Below are 22,455 nucleotides of genomic sequence, written 5' to 3' on the forward strand. Positions count from 1 at the left end.
CCAAGTGATAACTAACATATAATCAATTTGGAGCTTAAATGTGCAAGCTTGGAGCCCTGGTGGCACAGTGGTTAAGAGCTCAGCTGCTAACCAAAAGGTCGGTAGTTGGAATCCACCAGTCGCTCCCTGGAAACCCTATGGGGTGGTTCTACTCTGTCTTATAGGATCACTATAAGTAGGAATCAACTTTACAGCAACAGGTTTGGTTTTTGTTTTTCAGCATAAGCTTTGATTTGAAAATTTTCTTGCATGGCTCAACATATTTCCTGTGAATAGCCATCAATTCTGTAAGTTATATTATTCTTATAGGCCAAATCAGTGCCAAAAGAAATAGTCCTATATTTCCAAGTAATGTTTCCAATATAAGACACACACATCTTTTATTATCTGTTATTAAAGTTTGTTTATAAAGAATACTTTGTTGGAGGGTATATATAAAACTATTAAATTTTGAGGAATTGGGTTCAGTTTATTCCAAATCTTGGGGACAAATCCATTCACCTGACCATTTTCTCACACCTGTCAATATCAATATATTGATTGAATTACTGTACCTGTCTATGTGCCAGTCTCCTTGAATGACAGGCACTCATCTAAAATATTGTTCCATATTGGCATAAGAGAAAATGTTCACCCTTTACAAGTAACATGAATTAACATAAATATAAATAATATAAAGTATATTGGTTCAATTTTCAATAGTTTCAATCTGCAAATACCAACTTTCAGCTTTCATATCCATGATATGATCAACTTTTTTTGGTATAATCCTTTAATCCCTCCATAGACAGTACCACGCCCAATACCTAATTGTTTACATAAGTAGATACCATCCTGTGGTTCAGCATTGTTGTTTTTAGCTACTGTTGAGCTGATCCCGACTTACGGCAACCCCGTGCACAACTGTCTGGTCCTATGCCATCCCCATGATCGGTTGCACATCAGACTGTCCCAATTCACAGGGTTTTCATCTGACGGTTTTTGGAAGTAGACAGGTTTTTCTTCCTAGTTTGCCTGAGTCTGGAAGCTCTACTGAAACCCATTCAGCATCACAGCAACACGTAAGGGCTCACTGGCAGATGAGTGGTGGCTATGCAGGAGGTGCACTGGCCAGGAATCGAACCCAGGTCTCTTGCATGAAAATCTACCACCGATATTTGGGTAGCTCATGGTTTTGTGGTTATACAAGTGAAGGCTCATGACAATTCTTTAGCTGTATTTTGTCACAGCAGAATTTCATTCCCAGCTGTCCAATTCCAAATTCTTCACCAATTTAATGTCAATTTCACTCACACTGCTAAATCCTGTACTAGATTATGATTCAATGCCGTTTGCCTCTGAGTTACATGTTTCTGCAATTGCCCCAAGACACTAAGTTTTTTGTCAGTATTTCTGTATCATAAGAATTTGCAATTCCAGTCCCCATTCTAATTCCTCCTAACATTATATTTAATAAGCCTCTTTTAGTTTGATCATGGCTCCCTTTGTTTCCTCTGTAAAAAATTTCTGTAACAATAAAGTCCATTGTGTGCGAGTATTGAATTGACTCACGTTGGCAGCAGTAATACTAGGAGATATAGTCCATTTAATTATCCCAGGGGACCTTAAGTATGGGGATTATAGATGGCTAGGTTCTAAACAGAGTAGAAGGAGCCCTTGGTGGTACAATGATAAGCGCTCAGCTGTTAACTGAAAGGTTGGTGGTTTAAACCCACCTAGCAGCTCAGTGGGAGAAGGAGAAAGACCTCACAATCTGCTTCTGTAAAGATTATAGCCGAGAAACCCTATGGAGCAGTTCTGTTCTGTAACGTGGGGTCTCCATGAGGTCTCCATGAGTCCGAATCAACTCAATGGCACCCAGCAACGACAACAAATGGGGCAGGCTCACGCTTATGGGAGGATATATTTTGAGCCTTTTGGGAGAAACCAATCCCACCATTTGGGCTGGGGTATTTTTTCCTCATTTTCACATCCATCTTCAGTTTTCTTAAACCAGACTCCAATGGCTGTAAAAGATAGAGAACGGTTAGAGTCCTGTGGAACATAACTTGTGTATAATTGTACTCTGCTAGATTGCTTAATTATTTCTCCCAATCAGTATAGTCAGTAACACAATGGGTGGTGATATTTAAGATGTGTCATTTAGTTTTCAGGTAATATTGATATCAGTCTGTGGGAAGATTTGAAATTTTCATTCACTCTAAATTTAAATCACCCAGTCAGTGACTCTGAAGCATATAGACAGAGGAAGAGGTTTCTTGAGTCTTTACTTCATATTCAGGACAACTTGCAGTTGATTTGAAATTCCATGAGGTTAAGGCACTCATTTTTAAAAGAAGGAGGACTAATACTATAAGCTCCATGATCAAATGATATGAAATAAATTATTAAAATTATAATGGCCAGGATAACTAAAAAGAAAGTAACAATATTCTGCCTTTTTTTCCTTTAGCCCGTTAGAGAATCTTTTTTTCCTTTAGCTTGCGTATTATTGCAAGTTACTGTCTAGAGAATCTAACCTTAAGGTCCTTAATGGCAGTTACAGCCCGTTCAGTCATAGATGCCAGTCTTAGTGTGAAGCACGTATCAAGCTGGGTTTCTCCCTCACTGAGATAATGGTGTGAGTCATCAGCAACACCTGATAGGGTTCTTCCCAGCAAGGTGACAGTTCAGCCTGCCATCGGATTACTTCGATGCGGATTTTGTCTTTATCAATGACGTACCTCCTCGGGGGGATTTTTCCAGCATCTGGCCGCACGATGGCGTATTGAGCCTACGGAAACAAGTATAGCCGATCCTTAGTGTTTTCCATCGTATCAAGTAAGGGGCTAGTCTTAAACCTTAAACTCAGAGCTTCCAAACATTAACTCAGGGGAGAAATGCCATGCTTGCTAGAAGTAGTTGACCTTATTTTTAATAGAACAACTATGAAGTTCTGGACTATCCTAAGCCAGTGGATTGCTATAACTCAGCCAAAGAATTCTTTAGGGTATGGTTCCTTTGTTCCACTTGCCAAGAAGACTGCAGGGTAATAAGGAGCAAAAGAATCCAAAAACACAGAAAATTAAGCAATAGGTCTAAAATCAGGGCCTAATTTTTGAGTAAACACACCACTAACAGCTCCCATATTCTCATGACAGAGAAGGTGGGATGGTTTCTCAAAGTTATAACCGAAACCAAACCAAACTTGTTGCTATCGAGTGGATTCCGACTCATAGTGACCCTATATGACAGAGTAGAACTGCTCCACAGGGTTTCCACAGAGAGGCTGGTGGATTTGAACTGCCAACAACTTTTGGTTAGCAGCCATAGCTCTTAACCACTGTACCATATATTTCCTGTAATTTGGGGTATTTTCCAGCACCTGGTGAGACTGCCACTTTCCCTCATCCCCCTTCTGTTTCAGAATGCACATATTATCAGCACAGCTGCCCCAGGAGCTCCAAACACACTCCATCAGGAGTACAAAACAAGGTAGTCCTTAGTTTCATAGCAAGTCCCTTCCAAACAGGTTGAAAGGTGTGTCAGGAGACCAGAGACTGTTGTGTTTCTCAAAAAAGGAGAAATTCACATGAAAATCTTGGAGGAGAAGGGACAGGTAGAAAGTTGTCCAGAGATTAAAATGATGAAGGTCAGTAGAAACTGGAGAATATGTGGCTCCTGTACCCACAAGAAACAGTGGGGAAAGATTAACACAGAGAAAAGAAACAGGCACATAAAGTTTTCCCATTTCTAGCTTGGAGTTCCCCAGCTATGTCCATGTTGCTCATTAGTTGGAACCATTTGCCAATTATTTCTTGTCTGATTTCCTAGAAGAAAATATTCTGGGCGAGGTGCCAAGCCTTCGGAATTAGGTTGCATCTCTTGCATCTTCGTCAGTCCCATCTGGCATTCCTTTTTCCAATAATCCTGGCTTGGCTTTCCATTTCCCCATCTTTTGTTGGCGTAGTGGTTAAGAGCTATAGTTGCTAATCAAAAGGTCAGCAGTTTGAATCCACCAGACCGTCCTTGGAAACCCTATGGGGCAGCTCTACTCTGTCCTTTAAGGTTGCTGTGAATCGAAATCGACTCGATGACAAAGGGGATTATTTGTCGGTGACCCCAGAGAAAGGTTTGTTCCCTTTGAAAATTTGAATTTCTTTTTGTCTTCTTTATTTTCCTTCATATTCCCTGAAAACTTTATCGCCGCCCCCATATCTGGGACACTGTCTGGGCTTGCTGTCCAACAACATTTTCCTTTGCTTGCGCTTGAATTTCCAGCACCAATGCTGCCACAAAAGTGGAGACAACTGAAGGCCAAAGGGAGGGGTTTATGTAGCCTATTTATCTGATTAGGTCAAGGGTACTTTCAGGTGATGTCAGTGAAAATGGCAAGGGACGTCCGAAAATTCACCCCTTCATAAAAGCGATGAAAAAAAAAAACTGGCAAAAGTTATCAAAATTAACTTTTCTAGAACTCTGGAAATTAACAAGGTTTGCAGCAACCCAGGGAGTATTTAATAAAGAAAAACAGTTGAATTTCTGTAAGAACAGCAAGTTTATTGACACCTTAACTTACCCTTGGCTCATCCCTTCCTCCCCAGCCTAGTAGTGGTCTTGAAAATCACAATTTGCATTCCAGATGGAGTGGAACAGAGCTGGAACTTTTTCAAAGCTTTATTCCCAAAGAGCCACTATTTGACCTGTCTGATGGTTCCCTGGATGACATGACAAAGACTTGTCTTTATTTGACCTCTCTCAAACTCCCCGAGTGTCAAAAGCCTCTCTCCTAGGGGCTTTTGTTGAATGCTTATTAACATCATGACTGCCTGAGATGATGGGTAACAGAGCAAGCAATAGACTAACAAAAATGCTTAAAAGAAAAAACCGAAGAATGAGAAGTCCGCAAAACTACAACCCACTGCCGACGAGTCAATTCCCACTCATAGTGACCACATGGGATTTCCAAGGCTGTAAAAAAAAAAAAAATCTTTACGGAAGCAGACTGTCACATCTTTCTCCCACAGAGCAGCTGGTGGGTTCGAACTGCCAAAATTCTGGTTTGCAGCCGAGCGCTTTAACCACTGCACCACCAGGGCTCCTTGAGATGTACATAGGAGCTTTGAAAATCTAATGTATTACTGGGACTCTAAAAGGCAATATACAGTTGTAGGGCTGTATGCATATTCAGGAAAGGCCCAAGAAGGCCCTAAGCTCTAACCTCTGGCTGACCATGAGGTCAAGTGAGCAAGAAGTGAAGGCTAATACAGTGATGTAAAGCAGTTGGCTGAGTGATGAAGGCATTCTCCAGCACACACACACAGCCCCTCAGCAAAGACTAGGAGATTTATTGGTTCCAGGTGCTTAATGAAATCTCTGCCTAATCATTAGCTAACCACCAAGCTATTCAAGTACAGACTTCAGTGACTGTTATGGATTGAACTGTGTCTCCCAAAAATATATGTTGTAAATCCTAACCTCTATGCCTGTGGTTATAATCCCATTTGGGAATGACTTGTCTTTGTTATGTTAATGAGATCGGATTAGCATAGGGTATGTTTTGAGTCAATCTTTTTTGAGATATAAACAGATTACACAAGCAAGTGAGTGAGCAGAGGTGGGGTAAGATAGATGCCAGGACACATGAAGCTCTCCAAGGAACCAGGAAGCAGAAGCTAAAGAGACAAAGACCTTCCTCCAGAGCTGACAGAGAGAGACAGAGTTCCCCTAGAGTTACTGTCCTGAATTCAAACTTCGAGCCTCCTAAACTGTGAGAAAATAAATTTCTGTTTGTTAAACCCATACATTTGTGGTATTTCTGTTATAGCAGCACTAGATAACTAAGACAGAATTTAGTACCGGAAGAGTGGGGTGCTGCTCTAACAGATACCTAAAATGTGGAAGCAGTTTTGGAGTTGGGTAATGGGTAGAGGCTGGAAGAGTTTTAAGGTGCTTAATAGTAAAAGCCTAAATTGCACTGAAGAGACTGTTCGTAGAATTATGGGCATTAAAGGCAATTCTGGTGAGGGCTCAGAAAGAAGTGAGGAGAGTTATAGAGAAAGTTTCTATCATCTCAGAGAATACATACGATGCCAGTAACAGAATGTTGCTAGAAATGTGGACGTTAAATGTGTTTCTGGGAAGGCTTTAAAAGAAAATGATGAACATGCGATTGGTAAATGGAGGAAGGGCAATGCTTTCCATGCAGTGGCAAAGTACTTGTCTGCATTATGTTCAAATGTTTGGTGGAAGGTAGAACTTGTAAGTGATGAATTGGATATTTAGCTGAGGAGATTTCTAAGTCACATTTTAAAGGAACCACATGGTTTCTTCTTGCCACTTACAGTAAAATGTGAGAGGAAAGAGATGGACTTAAAAATGAACTCTGCAAAATGAAAACAGAATGTAAAATTTGGAAAATTCTGTTGTAGAAATTAAGGACACATGTTCTAGAATTATCACCAAGGATGTGGCTACATAAACTCGTTAAAGAGATTAAGCTTGTGACTGATGGGTATAACCAACCACCACAGCAGAAAACCCATCAGGTTAGACTGAAGGTAACAGATAAAGAACGAAAGGAGAGAACACTGTCTGCCTCTTGAAAGTCTACAGGCAGGGAAACAGGCCAAAGGAGCTACCTCTGTTGTCCTTCAAGAAAAGAAAAGGACCATCCTTGGAGCAGCTCGAAGATCAGTAGAACTGCCGGAAGGAGCATGAGAAGCAGAGTTGCCTTCATCTCAAAGGGTGGGGCCATGGCCTCTGGGGTTTCAAAAGGGTGAGACCATGGTTTCCTGAACCTCAAACGGGGAGGGGCACAGCCTTTTAAGTTTCAAACAGTCTGATCTTCTCTCACTTGGTTTCGGAGTGTGGGGCTGCTATTAAGGTGTGCCAGGCGGGTGGGGCCTATGCCCAAAGCAGAGGGGGCAAGGTTGCCATGTCCAAGGGACAGAGGAGGTGAGTTGCCATTCATATAGACTAGGAGAACGGGGCCGCCTAAAGCCTAGGGAGCAGAGTTACCGTCCAGTTGGGCCTGAAAGGTGGAGCTAAAGCCCAGGGTTGAAGGGCCTCCACCCAGAATCTAGAAAGCATGGTCAACACCCAGAGTCTGGAGGGCAGGGCCATTACCTATATGGTCTCAGAGAAGAGAGGATTATTTTCTAGGCTTGAGAGCTAATGTAAATTTTTCTGCTGGGTTTTGGACTTGCTAGGTGCCTCTTAGCCCCCCAGGTTGGAAGGCACTCAAAAGATGACTGGGGAAGAGCTGCCTCCTCAAAGTAGAGTTGACCTTAATGACGTGGATGGAGTAAAGCTTTCAGGACCTTTATTTGCTGACGTGGCACGACTCAAAATGAGAAGAAACAGCTGCAAACATCCATTAATAATTGGCACCTGGAATGTACGAAGTATGAATCTAGGAAAATTGGAAATTGTCAAAAATGAAATGGAACACATAAACACTGATATCCTAAGCATTTAGTAAGCTGAGATGGACTGGTATTGGCCATTTTGAATCAGACAGTCATATAGTCTACTATGCTGGGAATGACAACTCAAAGAGGAATGGTGTTGCATTCATCGTCAAAAAGAACATTTCAAGATATAACCTGAAGTACAACAGTGTCAGTGATAATATCCATACGCCTACAAGGAAGACCAATTAATACGACTATTATTCAAATTTACGGACCAACCACTAGAGCCAAAGATGAAGAAATAGAAGATTTTTATCAGTTGCTGCAGTCTGAAATTGATCAAACATGCAATCAAGATGCATTGATAATTACTGGAGATTGGAACGTGAAAGTTGGAAACGAAGGAGAAGGATCAGTAGTTGGAAAATATGGCCTTGGTGATAGAAACAATGCTGGAGATCGAATGATAGAATTTTCCAAGACCAACGACTTCTTCATTGCAAATACCTTCTTTCACCAACATAAACAGTGACTATACTTTTTTTTTTTTTTATACACATGGACCTCACCAGATGGAACACACAGAAATCAAATTGACTACATCTGTGGAAAGAGACGATAGGAAAGCTCAATATCATCAGTCAGAGCAACGCGAGGGGCCGACTGCAGAACAGGCCATCAATTGCTCATATGGAAGTTCAAGCTGAAACTGAAGGAAATCAGAGCAAGTCCACAAGAGCCAAAATATGACATTGAGTATATCCCACCTGAATTTAGAGACCATCTGAAGAATAGATTTGACGCATTGAACACTAGTGACCGAAGACCAGACGAGTTGTGGAATGACATCAAGGACATCATCCATGAAGAAAGCAAGAGGTCACTGAAAAGACAGGAAAGAAAGAAAAGTCCAAGATGGATGTCAGAGGAGACTCTGAAACTTGCTCTTGAGCGTCGAGCAGCTAAAGCAAAAGGAAGAATTGATGAAGTAAAAGAACTGAACAGAAGATTTCAAAGGGCATCTCGAGAAGACAAAGTAAAGTATTCTAATGACATGTGCAAAGAGCTGGAGATGGAAACCCAAAAGGGAAGAACACGCTCGGTGTTTCTCAAGCTGAAAGAACTGAAGAAAAACTTCAAGCCTTGAGTTGCAATAGTGAAGGATTCCATGGGGAAAATATTAAACGATGCAGGAAGCATCAAAAGAAGATGGAAGGAATACCATTATAATAAAAAGAATTAGTCGATATTCAACCATTTCAAGAGGTGGCATATGATCAGGAACCGAAGGTACTGAAGAAAGAAGTCCAAGCTGCTCTGAAGGCATTGGTGAAAAACAAGGCTCCAGGAATTGATGGAATATCAATTGAGATGTTTCAACAAACAGATGCAGCGCGGGAGGCGCTCACTCATCTATGCCAAGAAATATGGAAGACAGCTTCCTGGCCAACTGACTGGAAGAGATCCATATTTATGCCTATTCCCAAGAAAGGTAATCCAACCAAATGTGGAAATTATAGAACAATATCATTAATATCACACACAGGCCAAATTGTGCTGAAGACCATTAAAAAAGCAGCTGCAGCAGTATATCGAAAGGGAACTGCCAGAAATTCAGGCTGGATTCAGAAGAGGACGTGGAACCGGGGATATCATTGCTGATGTCAGATGGATCCTGGCTGAAAGCAGAGAATACCAGAAGGATGTTTACCTGTGTTTTATTGACTATGCAAAGGCATTCGACTGTATGGATCATAACAAATTATGGATAACATTGCGAAGAATGGGAATTCCAGAACACTTAATTGTGCTCATGAGGAACCTTTACATGGATCAAGAAGCAGTTGTTTGGACAGATCAAGGGGATACTGATTGGTTTAAAGTCAGGAAAGGTGTGCATCAGGGTTGTATCCTTTCACCATACCTATTTAATCTGTATGCTGAGCAAATAATACGAGAAGCTGAACTATATGAAGAAGAACGGGGCATCAGGATTGGAGGAAGACTCATTAACAACCTGCATTATGCAGATGACACAACCTTGCTTGCTGAAAGTGAAGAAGAGGACTTGAAGCACTTACTAATGAAGATCAAAGACCACAGCCTTCAGTATGGATTACACCTCAACATAAAGAAAACAAAAATCTTCACAACTGGACCAATGAGCAACATCATGATAAACGGAGAAAAGATTGAAGTTGTCGAGGATTTCATTTTACTTGGATGCACAATCAACAACCATGGAAGCAGCAGTCAAGAAATCAAAAGATGCATTGCATTGGGTAAATCTGCTGCAAAGGACCTCTTCAAAGTGTTGAAGAGCAAAGATGTCACCTTAAAGACTAAGGTGCGCCTGACCCAAGCCATGGTATTTTCAATCACATCATATGCATGTGAAAGCTGGACAATGAATAAGGAAGACTGAAGAAGAGTTGACGCCTTCGAATTGTGGTGTTGGCGAAGAATATTTAATACACCACGGACTGCCAAAAGAATGAACAAATCTGTCTTGGAAGAAGTGCGGCCAGAATGCTCCTTAGAGGCAAGGATGGCGAGACTGCGTCTTACATACTTTGGACATGTTGTCAGGAGGAATCGGTCCCTGCAGAAGGACATCATGCTTGGCAGAGTACAGGGTCAGCGGAAAAGAGGAAGACCCTCAACGAGGTGGATTGACACAGTGGCTGCAACAATGAGCTCAAGCATAACAACGATTGTAAGGATGGCACAGGACGGGGCAGTGTTTCGTTCTGTTGTGCATAGGGTCGCTATGAGTCAGAACCGACTCGACGGCACCTAACAGTAACAACAACAACAGGTGCCTCTTATCCCTCCTTTTCTTCCATTTCCTCCCATCTGTACTGGAAATGCCTACCTTGTGCCTGTTCCACCGTTCTACTTTGGAAGCAGATAACTTGTAGTCTAGATTTCACGGGTTCGCAGATAAAGAGGGATTTTGCTCCAGGGTGGAATACACCTAAAGTCTCACCAGTATTTGATTTAGATAATTCAGAAGATGAGATTTTGGACTAGGAGTTGATTTAAGACTTTTGGGGTGATGTGATAGGGTGAAGGCATTTTAAATGTTACATGATCATGAATTTTGGGGGACCAAGGGGTGAAATTTATGGATTAAATTGTGTCCCCCCCCCCCAATACCCACTGTAAATCCTAACTGTTACGCCTGTGGTCCACCACATGTCTGTCGGTTTGTTGTACTGTGGTGGCTTGTGTGTTGCTGTGATAGTGGAGGCTTTGCCACCAGTATTTCAAATACCAACAGGGTCACCCTTGGCAAACAGGTTTCAGTGGAGCTTCCAGACTCAGACAGGCTAGGAAGAAGGATCTGGCAGTCCACTTTTAGAAAATATTCTGGTATCATTGCTGATGTCAGGTGGGTGATGGCTGAAAGCAGAGAATACCAGAAAGATGTTTACCTGTGTTTTATTGACTATGTAAATGTGTTCTACTGTGTGGATCATAACAAATTATGGATAACATTGCAAAGAATGGGAATTCCAGAACACTTAATTATGTTCATGAGGAACCTGTACATAGACCAAGAGGCCATCGTTCGAACAGAACAAGGGGATAATTCGTGGTTTAAAGTCAAGAAAGGTGTGTGTCAGGGTTGTATCCTCTCACCATACTTATTCAATCTGTATGATGATCAAATAATCCAAGAAGCTGGGCTATATGAAGAAGAATGTGGCATCAGGATTAGAGGAAGACTCATTAACAACCTGCAATATGCAGATGACACAACATCATGCTTGGTAAAGTAGAGGGTCAGCAAAAAGGAGGAAGACCCTCAAGGAGACGGACTGACACAGTGGCTGCAACATAACAATGATTGTGCAGGACCAGGAAGCGTTTCTCTCTGTTGTACATGGGGTGGCTATGAGTCAAAACTGATGCAAGGGCACCTAACAACATGTCTGTGGTTATAATCTCATTTGGAAATTGGTTGTCTTTACTATGTTAATGAGACAGGATTAGTATAGGGTGTGTCCTGAGTCAATCTCTTTTGAGATATAAAAGAGATTAAACAAGCAAGCGAAGGAGGAGCAATGGAACCAGGAAGCAGAAGCTGAAAAGATAAGGACATTCCAGAGTTGACAGAAACAGAAAGCCTTCCCCTAGAGTTGGTGTCCTAAATTTGAACTTCTAGCCTCCTGAACTGTGAGAAAATAAATTTTTGTTGTTAAAGCCACTCACTTGTCTTATTTCTGTTGTAGCAGTGACCATACAAGACAAATGTAGAGACTTTACAGAATTAGTTCAGAAAAATAACTAAACAAACAAACAAAAATTACAACTAACAGTGACAACAACAAACCTGGAGAGGGAGAGGAGTCTGATTTTCAGAGTCACCACATTATAGTAACCAAAATGTCCAGTTTTCAATAAAAATATGAGAAGGCAAGAAAAGAAAGAAAAAAGTATGGCTCATGCACACAGGTGGTGGGGGGAGGGGAAGAAGACAAAAAACCCAGTCAATAGGAGGTTCCCTGAGGAAGCTCAGATTTTCTACATGGAGGAATCCTCTTCTAGCATTTTGAAAAAGCTTTTTCACTCATTTTCATATCTTCAGCCAAAAGACCGGGCCATGCCTATCCAGCTTCCACATGTTTCACAGGAGTTAAAAACTAATATGACTCCCTTTAAAAGCTCCTCATGGTTCCTCATGAGCACAATTAAGTGCTCTGGAATTCCCAATCTTCTCAATGTTATCCATAATTTGTTATGATCCACATAGTCGAATGCCTTTGCATAGTCAATAAAACACAGGTAAACATCCTTCTGGTATTCTCTGCTTTCAGCCAGGATCCATCTGACATCAGCAATGATATCCCTGATTCCATGTCCTCTTCTGAAACCAGCCTAAATTTCTGGCAGTTCCCTGTTGATACACTGCTGCAGCTGCTTGGAATGATCTTCAGCAAAATTTTGCTTGCATGCGATATTGTTCTATAATTTCCACATTTGGTTGGATTACCTTTCTTGGGAATAGGCATAAATATGGATCTCTTCCAGTCAGTTGACCAGGAAGCTGTCTTCCATATTTCTTGGCATAGATGAGTGAGCGCCTCCCGCGCTGCATCTGTTTGCTGAAACATCTCAATTGATATTCCATCAATTCCTGGAGCCTTGTTTTTCACCAATGCCTTCAGAGCAGCTTGGACTTCTTTCTTCAGTACCTTCGGTTCCTGATCATATGCCACCTCTTGATATGGTTGAACATCAACTAATTCTTTTTGGTATAATGACTCTGTGTATTCCTTCCATCTTCCTTTGATGCTTCCTGTGTCATTTAATATTTTCTCCATAGAATCCTTCACTATTGCAACTCGGGGCTTGAAGTTTTTCTTCAGTTCTTTCAGCTTGAGAAACACTGAGTGTGTTCTTCCCTTTTGGGTTTCCATCTCCAGCTCTTTGCACATGTCATTATAGTACTTTACTTTGTCTTCTCGAGATGCCCTTTGAAATCTTCTGTTTGGTTCTTTTACTTCATCAATTCTTCCTTTTGCTTTAGCTGCTTGACACTCAAGAGCAAGTTTCAGAGTCTCCTCTGACATCCATCTTGGACTTTTCTTTCTTTCCTGTCTTTTCAGTGACCTCTTGCTTTCTTCATGGATGATGTCCTTGATGTCATTCCACAACTCGTCTGGTCTTCGGTCACTAGTGTTCAATGCGTCAAATCTATTCTTCAGATGGTCTCTAAATTCAGGTGGGATATACTCAATGTCATATTCTGGCTCTTGTGGACTTGCTCTGATTTTCTTTAGTTTCAGCTTTACATAGATCAAGAGGCAGTTGTTCAGACAGAACAAGGGAATACTGATTGGTTTAAAGTCAGGGAAGTTTGCATCAGGGTTGTATTCTTTCACCATACCTATTCAATCTGTATGCTGAGCAAATAATACGAGAAGCTGGACTACATGAAGAAGAACGGGGCATCAGGATTGGAGGAAGACTCATTAACAACCTGCATTATGCAGATAACACTACCTTCCTTGCTGAAAGTGAAGAAGAGGACTTGAAGCACTTACTAATGAAGATCAAAGACCACAGTCTTAAGGAGGGATTGCACCTCAACATAAAGAAAACACAAATCCTCACAACTGGACCAATGATAAACGGAGAAAGGATTGAAGTTGTCAAGGGTTTCATTTTACTTGGATCCACAATCAACAGCCATGGAAGCAGCAGTCAAGAAACCAGAAGACACATTGCATTGGATAAATCTGCTGCAAAGGACCCATTTAAAGCGTTGAAGAGCAAAGATGTCACCTTGAAGACTAAGGTGCTCCTGACCTAAGCCGTGGTATTTTCAATCACATCATATGCATGTGAAAGCTGGACAATGAATAAGGAAGATCAAAGAAGAATTGACGCCTTTGAATTGTGGTTTTGGCAAAGAGTATTGAATATACAATGGACTGCCAAAAGAATGAACAAATCTGTCTTAGAAGAAGTACAACCAGAATGCTCCTTAGAAGCAACGATGGCGAGACTGCGTCTTACATACTTTGGACATGTTGTCAGTAGGGATCAGTCCCTGCAGAAGGACATCATGCTTGGCAAAGTACAGGGTCAGTGGAAAAGAGGAAGACCCTCAACGAGGTGGATTGACACAGTGGCTGCAACGATGAGCTGAAGCATAGCAATGATTGTGAGGATGGCACAGGACCAGGCAGTGTTTTGTTCTGTTGTGCATACGGTCGCTATGAGTCGGAACCGACTCGACAGCACCTAACAACAACAACAGCAACAACAAAAGCTCCTACTTCTCCTGTTGCTCACAGGATAAGCACTGAATTCCCCAGACTGAATTTATTTTCTTACAAAGTGATTAGTCTTTGATTTTTATCATTTTGATTATGTCTTTATCTCATTCTCTGCCCCTCTATCCACAGAAAGAATGAAAATCCCAAAAGTACATACTGTCAGACATATGGGTTATTAGAGTCATAAGCCTCTATGCCTTATTAGATGTATGACCTAGGAACATTACTTCAATTTTTTTAAAAGTTCCTTATCCTCATCTGTAGAGTGGTAATACGGTACGTGACTTTAAGGGTTGTAGCAAGTATTCATATGTGTACTGTAATATTTAGTACAGAGAATGACACATGGCAGATTCATGGTAGATATGAATTGCCTTTATTTATTTATTTATTTATTTAACTGTACTTTAGATGAAGGTTTACAGAACAAACTAACTTCTCATTAAACAGTACACATATTGTTTTATGACATTGCTTAACAACCCCACGACATGTCAACACTCTCCCTTCTCAATCTTGGGTTCCCTATTACCAGCTTTCCTGTTCCCCCCTGCCTTCTAGTCCTTGCCCCTGGGCTGGTGTGCCCCTTTAGTCCCGTTTTGTTTTATGGGCACATCCAATCTTCAGCTGAAGGGTGAAACTCAGGATTGATTTCATTTCTGAGCTGAAAGGGTGTCCGGGGACCATGCTCTTAGGGTTTCTCCAGTCTCTGCCAGATCAGCAAGTCTGGTCTTTCTTTTTGAGTTAGAATTTTGTTCTACATTTTTCTCCAGCTCTGTCCAGAACCTTCTATTGTGATTCCTGTCAGAGCAGTCAGTGGTGGTAGCCTAGCACCACCTAGTTGTATGGGACTCAGTCTGGTGGAGGCCATGGTAGATGTGGTTCATAAGTCCTTTGGACTAACCTTTCCCTTGTATCTTTAGTTTTATTCATTCTTCCTTGCTCCCAAAGGGGTGAGGCCAGTGGCATATCCTAGATGTGAATTGTCTTTATTTTTGCTTTCTGTCTTTTCCTCCTTCCCTTTCAATTTTTCTTCCCATCTCTTTGTTAATCCATGATGCCTAGTAGAGGGTTGGACGTACAGTAATTGCCACTGATGGAGGGGGATGTTATACTGTCAGGAGAGTAAAGACAATTATACAAAAAATGATCCTTTATTTCTTATAGTTATGCATTTGTTTTCTCATTGATTGATTAAATGATTGATTGATTCAAATCTGTGTCACACAAAATGCCAATTGGCTCTAATTTGCCACCTTGGCGTGACTGTTGCTGACAATTCTGCCATATTTACATAGAATGCCCAATTGAGATATGTAATACATGTTACCCTTTTCTCTGGCTGACCTCAGGCATGTCCCATCCCTTTTAGTTCACTGAGCAGAACTCTGGCCTATTTCCAAAACCAATAAAGACAGGACACTGCCCTGCTGCAGTGATCTCTATTCCATCCCCTGAAACACAGTCCTCCATTCTCTTGGGACCTGTCAGTCATGAAGTTCTATTTAATGACCATTTCCATCCTTCTGATCCTGGTTCATAAGACGGCAGGTAACTCAGGCCTCTCTCAAAATTCTGGGGCCTTGCATATTGTATTGGCATCTTGGCGACCTCTGAGGTGACTCTTACTTATATATAGTAGGCAACACCTAAAATCTTTCATGGTCTCAGGTTGTGGATGTTATCTCCAAGGCTCATCTCATGTCAAGATCTCCACTGGTTTTGCTCTGCCAAGAAAGACTTAAGAGGTTGCTGCTCTTGGTGGTGGAATAGTGGAGAGTAGGAGCATGAAGCATTTTAGGTAGCGCTGCCATTGGAATGGGAGTTTGGTCGATGGGCTAGGTGTGAAAAACTGGGTCCATGGTCAGGAGTCGTAGGAGGAACCAAGGGTTAATTTTAAGGACGGAGAGTGAGTTGTGAGGAAGGTGTACCTTAGAGATAAAGTGATACTGAGAAAATGAGCAGGGATGAGCAATTCTGTTTATAGAATTGGACTGTACTAATATTATGAAGTAGTCTGGAGAGGGAATAGTATTTTTTATTTAATGGAGCTGGAGATGGAATTGGGGGAACTGGGAGCTGGCGTAGAGTGAGGTTTGTAGTTAGGCTGTATTTTGAATTGACGCTGTGAATTAAGATTAGGTGGCTTGGTCGGTGTTGTGTTTGTGTTATGTTTTGAAATTAGGCTTCGGTGGTTAGCAGAAGAGGTAAGGCTGGGAGATGGAGGTGATGTTTGGTTGACTTAGGCTAGGGTTGGAGATGATTAATTTTGAGTAATATGGTCGTTTCCATCCAATCAGGGTTGTAGTTATTGGAATGGGGAGAATAAACACTGGATGAAAAATATCCAGTATTGTTTTCAAATTCTTACGTCTCTTGAGTGTGATATTCAGGGAATGAAGATCAATAAATGTAACTGCAGTGAGGATTAATGAAGTCAGGAGGCTTGAATGTCCTCAAGTGGCTTCCTTCAAACCTTGGCATTTACAGACAGACATGGGAGCAGTCTCAACCCCCAGCCTTGTAGAGGACCAAGGTTGTCTCTCCTTTCTTAGGAGTGAGAGTTCAGAGTCATTCTGTCTAGGATTTCCCCCCCTCCTTCTTCTATGTTTTCTCCTTCCCCTCCTCTTTCTCTTCGCCATCTTCCTTCTATTTCCCATTCTTCTACCCTCTATTTCTCACCCTCTTTCATCCTCTTCACTTGGAAGACTTGTCCCCATGCTCAGTAAACACTGTTGGAATAGTAGTAGAAACTGTAGATTTGCCAAAAGAAAGAACAAAAAAAAAGGTCAGCATTTTATGCTTCAAAAATTGTACACAGTGTAGCTTCCTTAATAATTATTTAATACTTTCACTGGGCAAAATTTATGGCCAGGAACTGTTCTGGAAAACTCTGCCACTAGGATGATCAAAGTTATTTTCTTCTTTCATCACTCCAAATATAAACATGTGTTTGAAAGCCAAGACTACATTTTAAAAAAATATTTCTATCCCTGGTGTTAAGCTGAGTGCTTTGTACAGAGTACATTTTAGTAAATGTTTATTGCATTAATAAACAGATAAGTGATTTATGTCTAATAAGTATATGGGTATGAAGAATCTTTGAAGTTGGGGAAAGGATCATATTTTGTGTGTACAGGTGGAAGAGAAACAATGTATCACATTTATTTTAGCCCTGGATGGAGCAGTTAGAGAGAAAATAGAACATATCTTTTGTTTCTTCATTTTTTTATCTTTTAATTTGCTCTTTAAATACCTCCAATTGGGAAAATAAGCTGGGCAGGGTCTATAGGTGAATGTGAGAAGGTCAGGCAGGGCTGTGGTTCTCACTTCAAGCAGGAACCCATCAGTATTTTGGAAGAAACTTTTGCAAAACTCCATTGCTCTGGGCTCTCCCTAGACCTACTGAATTAGAATCTCTAGAATGGAGACTTGGTGTGAGTGTATTTTAAAATTTCCAAGTTATAACAAAGTATGAAAAATCTTAACATTCTCCCCCTCTATAAAACACGAGATTTTCTGCCTCAGTGCAAACCTCTCTATTCACATTTCTCAGAGGGGAAGACTAGGTCCAGAGAGCTTAAATACAACATGGTATACAGGGTGAGAGGCAGTGCTGAGATTCAAAAGATCTCTTCTGATTTCGATTTGAAGGTGGAGGAATTATCAAAGGTGACATTAATTTGATGTGGGTGTTAGAATTTGTAACACAGGGCAATAAGGCAATATAGGGTCAGAGCAGGAGAGAGAAGCTACAGATGTCCTTGACAAAACCTTCTTATGAGCCGTTGTAGGGAGCATTCTCCTGGGGTTGCGTTGACCTACTCTCCACGTGAAGAGAGTAAGAAAAAGGCAGTATAGCCTGCCTGATCCTCATTCTTGGTATCTATGTTCTTATCCATCACCCTAGTAAGGGGTCTTGTGTGCTCCAACTTCCATCCAAGGTGTTTGGGAGAGGGCAAGTCCTCAAGGTCAAGTGCTAGCCAGAAGAGTATGGGTGTCACTCAGGAGAGGTCTCCCCTGCTGACATCCTCCTCCTTTAAGCAGAATGGTGCCAGGAAAGAGAATGGGTCCCACGATGAGGGTGAGGATTGGGATGGGGAACGCATTGGTACCATGATCCTGAAGGATGTCTGGCTGGGTGCCATTTTTGGTCCCCTTCCTCTGGTTAACCAGCAGACTGGCTGATGCAGCAGCAATTCAGTGCCTCCTCTGGATGTCTGTGGCAGTTCATACATACACCAGGACCCAAATGCTGTGGGATGTCTGCCGCGGAGGCCTTTGCTTTTCTTCTTCCTTTCTTCTCCTGTCCTCCCACCTCACCTAAACATGGACAATTTTGCTTTCTCAGGTCAAAAAAATTAGTGAAGTGTTACTTTTGTTCCATGCAAGAAATAAAATAAAACTTCCTTTTAATTTTATTAATGTGCCCATTGGAGACCTCTATATGCTTAGTCTGGCACAGAGTGGATGCTGATAAATGGATGTAGAATGAGGGAATGGGTGGATTGTTGAAAAGGTCTCCCAATGCTAAGCTAAGGAATTTGGACTATCTGTTGGAAGCTGTAGAAGACCCCGTGCTTGCAGAATTCACAAAGGAAGATGCCACCCTGTCCTAGAAGTCCTATTACATAGAGAGGCAGTGTGACCCAGAGAGGAAAGAGCATGGGCTTGATGTCATATAGACCAGAAACTGAATCCTGGTTTGGTCAGGTACAATTTATGGGAATGTGGACAAAACAGGGTATGTCTTTGAATTTCGGTGTCTTCATCTAATGAATGAAGATCATGGTAGGTTTTCTTGAGGCTTCAGTGAGATGTTGTGTATAAAATGCCTGGTACATAGGATATGCTGGGCACATGGTAGTGTTGTTGGTATTATTTTCTTTCCAAAGGGTCCTTTGTCTTTTGAAAGATCCAATGGGCAACTAATACTACTGCTGACTAGTATTTATAGAAAACTATGTATGAGAACCTTTGCCACTGAGGTGTTTTTAGACAAAGATCCTGTAAACACATGCACATAGCTGGCTGGCTGATAAGGTTATCAATATTCACAGATGGGCTTTAGCTAAATGTGGAAAATATGTGGCAGAGTTTTGCACAGTGAGCACATGCAAACATGGCACAATTTGTGTGTGAATGTGGACCTGTGAACAAAGCAAGCTGTGCATATGTGCCTGTGTATATGCCAGTGTGTAGCCCATGTATGTACAATGCCTGTTTCTGTGCGGCCAACGGACAAAGGAAGACGTGTGAAATATATTTGCTCTTATGTTTCAAAGCACAAAGGTACACGTGCACATGGGCTCTGATATATGAGTACCCTGTCTCAGAGTAGATCCTGGCATCTCTAATGACCTGTGTATGTGGGGACACAACTCTGTAGGCACTTGGAGACATCCCCAATATGTGCTCAGCTCTTGACGCAGGAGCCCTCAGGAAAAGACTGCCATATCAACACCACCACCTAATATGTAATTACTTCTTACCATGTGCCAGACACTACTCTGAGCACACTGTATATGCTCATTTAGTCCTCACAAAAAACTTAAGAAGTTGGCTTCGTTAGTAGGCCCATTGTGGAGATGAGGCAATGGAAGGCCAGAGAGATGAAGTAATATGCTTAAGGATGGAGAACTTGTAAACGGTGTGTGTGCGTGTGTGTGTGTGTGTGCCCGTTGCCGTTGAGTTGATTCCGACTCATGGCAATCCTGTGTATGTAAAAGTAGAAATACTCCAAAGGGTTTTCAATAGTTGTAGTCTTAAGGAAGTAGGACACCAGGCCTTTTTTCTGTGACACCACTGGGTGGATTCAAACCACCACATTTTGGTTACTAGCTGAGCACAAACTGTGCTACCCTGGGAACTTTGTAAATGATAGAGCCCAGATTTGAATCCAGGTGGTTTCGATTCCAGGTCCTGTGCTTTTAATATTCTCAGGGCTTATCCTCTTTAAATCATGCTTTCCCATTCCTGTTAACACTACCGCATGGAAACTAACCATGGTCATGTCTTTCCCAGGTGGCCTATTTGGATTCAATTATGACAAGAACCAAAAACCTTGGAATCCGTGCCAGCTTTATCAAGGCGCATGCAGAAACACCTGCAAAAAATATGAAATTCAGTACTTACTGTGCCAAAATGGTAAAAAGTGCTGCCTGAAAGTTTCTGTGAATATAGCCAATTCTAACAAAGAGAGGGGGGATTGCAACTCCACCTCCGACTTGTCAGCCACAAACACTTGAAGCTCTTCTGAAATTCGAAGATCACCAGCTTCATCCCCTCCTCAAATAATTCCTCCCCTGCCCTGGAATCCCCTCCTCATAAAATGCATTCCTTTTCATGTGTGTATCTTTCATTGATGAGCAGTCATTGTTGGATGGAGGGAAGGCTAGGTTGGGAGCTGGAGAGCCACAGAGAACAGGGCACTGGTCAAGAAAGCAAATAGGATGCTGGAATAACTCAGTAGATGTAAAGGGTGCCAAGGGAAAGAGGAGATTGCCTTTCTGCTCTGCTTTGGTACCACAAAGAGGGTTGTGATTCCTTCTGGAGGCTTCAGAAGGAAGGTGACAACTGGATCGAGTGTAAGTGATCCAGTGAACATGGAGGGGAGATCACTGAGTCCTCTGAGTAAAGACGGAAGGATCAGGACAGGGACAACAGGGCTGCCTTAATAGCTAGAAGACTAACGTAGCCTGTTCGGTTTGGAGTGGTGTATTCAGGAAGAACAAGAACCAGACGGATGGATGGATGGAATTGGAGGTGGGATCTGTGGGACAAATTAGGGCAAAACTTTGGAAATGGATAGTGGTGAGGGTTGCACAACATAATGAAGAGAATTAATGCCACTGAATTATACATATAAAGTGTTAAAATGGCAAATGTATACATATATATGTATATACATATATATATACACATACATACCACAATAAAACAAACAAACAACCTTTTCTTAACAGGAGAGTTGTTGGAAAGCGGAGTCACAGTCTTGGCACTGGGTGTTTTTCCAGTTTTGAGGCTGGAAGACCATTTCCTGGATTTGGGACAGAGGCGATGGTGGCTATGGTGGTAGAGAGGGATTTTGCAGAGAAGCTAGCCATTGCACTTAATGGACTTACGGTCTTTTCATTTCTGAGAATCGAGAAAATTGTTTCTCTACTCCAAACTTAAAAAAATATAATATATATATATATATTTTTTTACTCCAAACTTAGTCACAACTGCTATTTGATATGCTGTGGGATTTTCATTGCGCTGTGTGTGCTCCTCTTCTAATTTCATCCCCCACCCCCACCTGCTTGGACACAAACTCCCAGAATTAGTGTTTTACGCTAGTCCTGTCTAAGTTGTAGATTCCCCAATTTCACCTCAACGAAGAGAAAGCTGGGCTTTTTGTGCTTATCTAACTTTTGTGCTTATCACTGAAAAGGCCCTAGTTTTGGTCACCAATGCTTTCCTTGTTGAAAAACTTGAGCATTCTTCACATTTTGAAGGAGCCCTGGTGGTGCAGCGGTTAAAGGGTTCAGGTTCAACTGCTAACTGAAAGGTTGGCGGCTCGAAACCACCAGCAGCTCCTAGGGAAAAAGACGTGGTAGTCTGCTTCTGTAGAGATTTACAGGCTTGGAAATCCTGTGGGGTCACTACGAGTTGGAATCCACTCAACGACAGTGAGTTTTGGTTTGTTGCTTCTAGCTAGCATTTCACAATGTTTCTCATTTCCTCTTTGAAACTCTTGCTTGCCTTGGCCTCCGGTTTCTGAATGTTCTTTCTTAGTCATTTTGGGGGTTTCTTCTTTGTCATCTATCCCTTGGTATTTCTTTGCCATTTTCCCTATTCTTTTCTCTCTCTTTTTTCACCATACACACTTTACCTGGCCAGATTGTTCACAACTAGTTACACAAATCAAATATTAAAGGCAGTGCACTAAATGATGAATTTATACAATCTAGTTTTAATTTGCATGGAGTTTAAGAGTCCAGTAGGAAAATTTCATGATATTTACATCTTTGAGATTCACCAATAATCAGACGTATTTGTCAGACAGGAGTTCAGGGCTTGGCAGTAGCCAGGTTTCAAGGAGAGACACAGCAATTTTACGCCATATGTAGTCTTGGGTTCAGCATACTAGTTTAAATATAATCTTTCTAGACTTTTGACCTTAGCAGGATTTGGAGAGGGAAAATGGTTGTGGAATTCCAGGTTAAAGTACAAATTCCCATTTCCCTGGTTTCCACATGCCTTGGAGTCAAAAAGGTTTGTCCTCT

The 22,455-nt window shown here is 41.6% G+C and overlaps 1 protein-coding gene across 1 annotated transcript in view; it reads left to right on the forward strand.

The window, feature by feature from the left end:
- DEFB116 (defensin beta 116) overlaps positions 1 to 20,433 on the forward strand; it is a 46,198-nt gene extending 25,765 nt beyond the window's left edge. The window contains exons 2-3 of the mRNA XM_049869140.1: positions 15,651 to 15,736; positions 20,210 to 20,433. Of these exons, the coding sequence (XP_049725097.1) occupies positions 15,651 to 15,736; positions 20,210 to 20,433 (310 nt within the window). The remainder of the gene's footprint in view (positions 1 to 15,650; positions 15,737 to 20,209) is intronic.
- The last annotated feature ends 2,022 nt before the right edge of the window (positions 20,434 to 22,455 follow it).

Source organism: Elephas maximus, chromosome 25, assembly GCF_024166365.1.
Source record: "Elephas maximus indicus isolate mEleMax1 chromosome 25, mEleMax1 primary haplotype, whole genome shotgun sequence".
NCBI classification, from domain to species: domain Eukaryota; kingdom Metazoa; phylum Chordata; class Mammalia; order Proboscidea; family Elephantidae; genus Elephas; species Elephas maximus.